This window comes from Perkinsus marinus, assembly GCF_000006405.1.
Source record: "Perkinsus marinus ATCC 50983 genomic scaffold scf_1104296964394, whole genome shotgun sequence".
In the NCBI taxonomy this organism is placed as follows: Eukaryota; Perkinsozoa; order Perkinsida; family Perkinsidae; genus Perkinsus; species Perkinsus marinus.
The window spans coordinates 11,793-15,770 of record NW_003204669.1 but is presented as its reverse complement, the minus strand read 5'-3'; the positions used below and the strand labels follow the sequence as shown (position 1 = coordinate 15,770).

At 44.7% G+C, this 3,978-nt stretch overlaps 2 protein-coding genes across 2 annotated transcripts in view; both read right to left on the bottom strand.

Moving 5' to 3' along the window:
- Positions 1-11: 11 nt before the first annotated feature.
- Positions 12-926, bottom strand: Pmar_PMAR016758 (N-acetyltransferase subunit ARD1, putative; the record flags this gene model as incomplete). The annotated part of the gene is made up of 5 exons (XM_002769927.1): positions 12-185; positions 255-348; positions 586-659; positions 715-798; positions 843-926. The coding sequence occupies 5 exons, from the start codon at positions 924-926 to the stop codon at positions 12-14; spliced, it is 510 nt and encodes a 169-aa protein (XP_002769973.1).
- A 1,852-nt stretch (positions 927-2,778) lies between these two features.
- Positions 2,779-3,978, bottom strand: part of Pmar_PMAR016757 (protein transport protein sec7, putative) — a gene marked incomplete at both ends in the record, with an annotated part of 3,705 nt that continues 2,505 nt past the window's right edge. Inside the window, 3 exons of the mRNA XM_002769926.1 lie at positions 2,779-2,935; positions 2,984-3,120; positions 3,391-3,623. Coding sequence (XP_002769972.1) covers positions 2,779-2,935; positions 2,984-3,120; positions 3,391-3,623 — 527 coding nt within the window. The remainder of the gene's footprint in view (positions 2,936-2,983; positions 3,121-3,390; positions 3,624-3,978) is intronic.

Here is a 3,978-nt window from a genome sequence, read left to right as displayed (position 1 = left end):
GAAATAGGAGATCATAATGGGCTATCCCATTTATCACGATCGTCCAGTGAAGCAACGGTTTGGATGAATCCAACCCGAAGATAAAGGCGCACCTTATCCGCATAGTATTGCTTATCGAGATCGTGTTGTTTGAAGCCGAGAGTATCTCTATAAAGAGTGAGGGCTGCCGTGTTCGACACTCGGACCTGCGACATCAGATTCTTCACGATGATTGTCAATAAACTATTCTCAGTCGAGGGAACTAGGCAACCTACATGCAAGCTAACATATTCCGCATCGAACGTCTCGTGCATCGCCTTCAAGGCGGCCTTCATGAGCCTCGTGGCGATGCCAAGCTTACGGTGTGACCTAGAAAAAGGTACGGTATGACAACAACAATACCGAGAACAATAGAACGATATTGTCGAGGAGATTCTATCAAGACACAGTGAGTCGATACGTGAACCCATGTGCAAGTAGTAGTCGCTAGTGGGACTGTGATAGACACAGCACTTAGCCTATGAGTTCTCATCTCTTCGGTTCAACTGTTGCTACCATACATATCAATACAACACAGTTCAATCAAATAGTCTATAGTGCACCCACCTGAGCACAGCGAGACTCGTGATGTGGCCATTAGGGGGTTCCGACCCGGCGTCTTCTTCCATCTTCGCCAATACCTGCATCGATTAGAAAGTTCCCTTGCAAGACGAACGCTGACAGCGAGCTTCTCACGTATCCAACTATTTTACGATCAGTATCCTCGGCGACGTAGAGCAATTGAGGCCAGCTCAATATGTGATAGAAATAATATTTCATCTGAAGAAAATTATTATGGCCAAATTACAACCTCATTTTCGCACCTGATAATTCTCGGGCAAACACATAAGGTTACATTCCTGCATGGCAGGGAGGTCTGACAGGACTGCGGGGCGAATACAAACCATCAGGAAAGACGATGACCGAAGGAATTATTGAACTACGGCTTGAGTTGAGAAAGTAAAACCCAACACGACTGAGCATATTCCGAGAGGAAGTGCGATGAGTAATAATACAAACATACGATTACTAATATTATTAATCATAACCAGAACAATGCCGCACTGTCAATGCGAGAAATCATAAAGTTTAACATGAGTCGATCCAGATATCAAGTCTATTATCTAGTTCACCACACGCTGGCTCACTCCACCATCATGGCCCTAGAAGCCGCATTTTCAGAAATCCTGAGAAAATCCTGGAGGTCGGAAAAAGGAAAGATCAACGAAATCAGAGGCGGATCACACAGCTCAAGGGTGTTCCAATCCTATCGATGGGAAAATCTTTGGTCCACGGCGATACGCCACAGATGTAAAAGACATTTTCCCGGTCAACTCAAGGCACACCACGATCAGCAAGAGAGCGTGAAAGTGACAGTACAGGAAATGGGATATCAATACTTATAAAAAGGCAGCAAACCTCACTGATGGCCTGCTGATGACGAAGACTGAGGTGTTCCCCTGTTGAGGACTGCTCTCACCTTAGTCGACATTATCTGCTGTATCTGATAATCATCACCCCTCACACTAGGATACACAGCTCGAACTTGGTGTCTCAAATGAGTTCGTATTTCACTATCATCACAAAGAAATATACGAGCAATTTTCCAGTTGGAATGTAAGAATGAACTATTTGCGTAAAAATGGACTCAGATTCGAGCTCTTAGCAATCAACCTAAGAATACCAAAGAGTCCCCCAAAGACAGTAATTCGTGCTTGAGAATGTGCGAGCTCAACCTTTTCAAATCCTTTCTCCCCAAACTAGCATAAGTATGAGGGGTATGCGCCAAGAACTCACCTTGCTCCGAATCCCCCGATCGTCCACTAGAATGAGATCGCTAAGCATAGGGAAGATCCATTCAGCGCAGTTCTCAGCAAACATGTCATCCGATAGGTCCATGAGCGAGGCGAGGATCACATCGGACACCAGAGGGATCAAACCCGCTACCTGCAGGCCAAGTGCCTCGTTAACACATAGTAATAATGAAATTAAAACACGATTTCGGTGAGAGATGTACGACGACCGCCAAAGAGTACATGCACATATCTTCTAACACTTGACACAATCCAGATGATCCCCAATGAGCAATTGCATCTTTCAATTTCCTCGTGATCAAACTCGCTGCGTTTTCAGCATGCCAGAATATATATCCTTTCGAGGCAATCATTTTCTACCACTACAGATTTGTAACGCATGGGGAAGAAATCATCTCACCGGTCGGCTTATCAAATCCATTAAAACACTGAAATTGTCATACTCACCTCGCGTTCAAATTCCATAACTTTGATCGGATCAGCCGCCTTTGGCGTGCCAAGACCGCCCTCTTGCGGTGTCTTGAGAAACTTTTCCTTCCGTTGAAGTGATGAAACCACCTCCATGCTGACTTGCGACAGCTTTTCAGCACATTCTGGGGAGCTCGTTGTGGAATAAAGCTTCACCAACAGCCGAAAGTAAACACAAATACCTGCGAAATATCTTGTCAACGAAATGAGTTTCGGGATACGGCGAACAATCTCAACTATGGAAGATTTTCCGAGTGTATCAAGCCCACCGGAATCCTACATACAGTCAAAGCTTAATAATTCATACAGACGGTTGAGCGCCAGCATAAGAATAGAGCTGCGGAGTTCTAGGTCTACAGATACACTCCAATACTGGCATTCATCCGAGTGGCCAAACGATTAGTAGTACTGCACTCCGGGAAAAACTCAAATTCGTACCATTAAGCTCATTAACGCTATCACGGTCAAACTCCAGGGGTTAGATACACTCAGGTGGTGAAAACCGCATTCCAGCCATTGCCATACCTTCACGCTCTTGTTTGAGCAATCCTGGTAACTGCTTCATATCCCGCATAAAACCGAGCTTCTTTAACCTCTCTCTGATATCCAGACGGACGTTGAACGAATGAGCAAATCTGAGTCAGAATTGATTCAATTTTCGTAAAATGTTCATTTCCATTTACTTGAAACTGAGCTGCAACGCATCCAAGATGGTTTCCACGGCTCCAGATGGAACCTTGTCGTAGTGCTCTCGAAAGAAAACTCTATATACCAGATCGATCAACAGTAGCTGGACGACGCACTTTGTTACCACTTCCGACTGAAAACAGCAAGACACATTACGGCACACTCAGAATCCGAATATTTTATCCGTGCATTAGGATAAGTTTAAAATCAGGGAAGAGAAATTCCGTGCACCAAACCAAGTGTTGAAGTACAGTTTCCCAGTAAGTAACTCCTTACTTCAACACGGAAGTTGAAAAGCTCAAAAAACAATCGATTGTCCCTAAATTCCCTAATGGGTAACACGCATCCTTGACCATGCACACATTTGCCCATATTGTTCACGCATCCCCTCCAATAGACTTACCGAATCGAAAGGCAAGTTCTCACCACGTCTTCGTACTGAACCAGTCGCACCGTGCTTGTTCGTCGCGCCGGCAGGGACCGGACCATTGCTGTTAACAGTCTTAACATTTTGAGTAAGCTCGCTAGGTAAAGTCGTGGTAAACAGTTTGTGAATATGGTCCGCTATCTTCATCCACTGCGCATCAGAGCATCTACCACCGATCGATATCAACAACTGCTTGTCAGCTTCCACGCCTGACAGAAAAAAGGATTTTTTAAAATCACCAAATACGACCGGAAAACTCGATTGAGCTCGCCGAACATTCAATTTCTCTCGTACTTGCTTGAGAGGACACAGGCAAATCATTTATGAATCATAAATTGGTCGTGGCTTACTCATTGCACTATCAAAGTGATTAAGTTCACATCAACTTTTTACTCGCTTTGTAAGAAATCCATTCGTGTGAAATTCCTGACCTGCGTTGAGCGTTCGGCTTCTGAAATGCAATCGACTCAATTCCGAGCTCTTTGCTCGATTGCCAGACTCCTCTTACCCTGCCCAATGTGGGCTGTTGTTCGTAGAGTTCGAGGTCGCCTCGTGCAAAGGAAA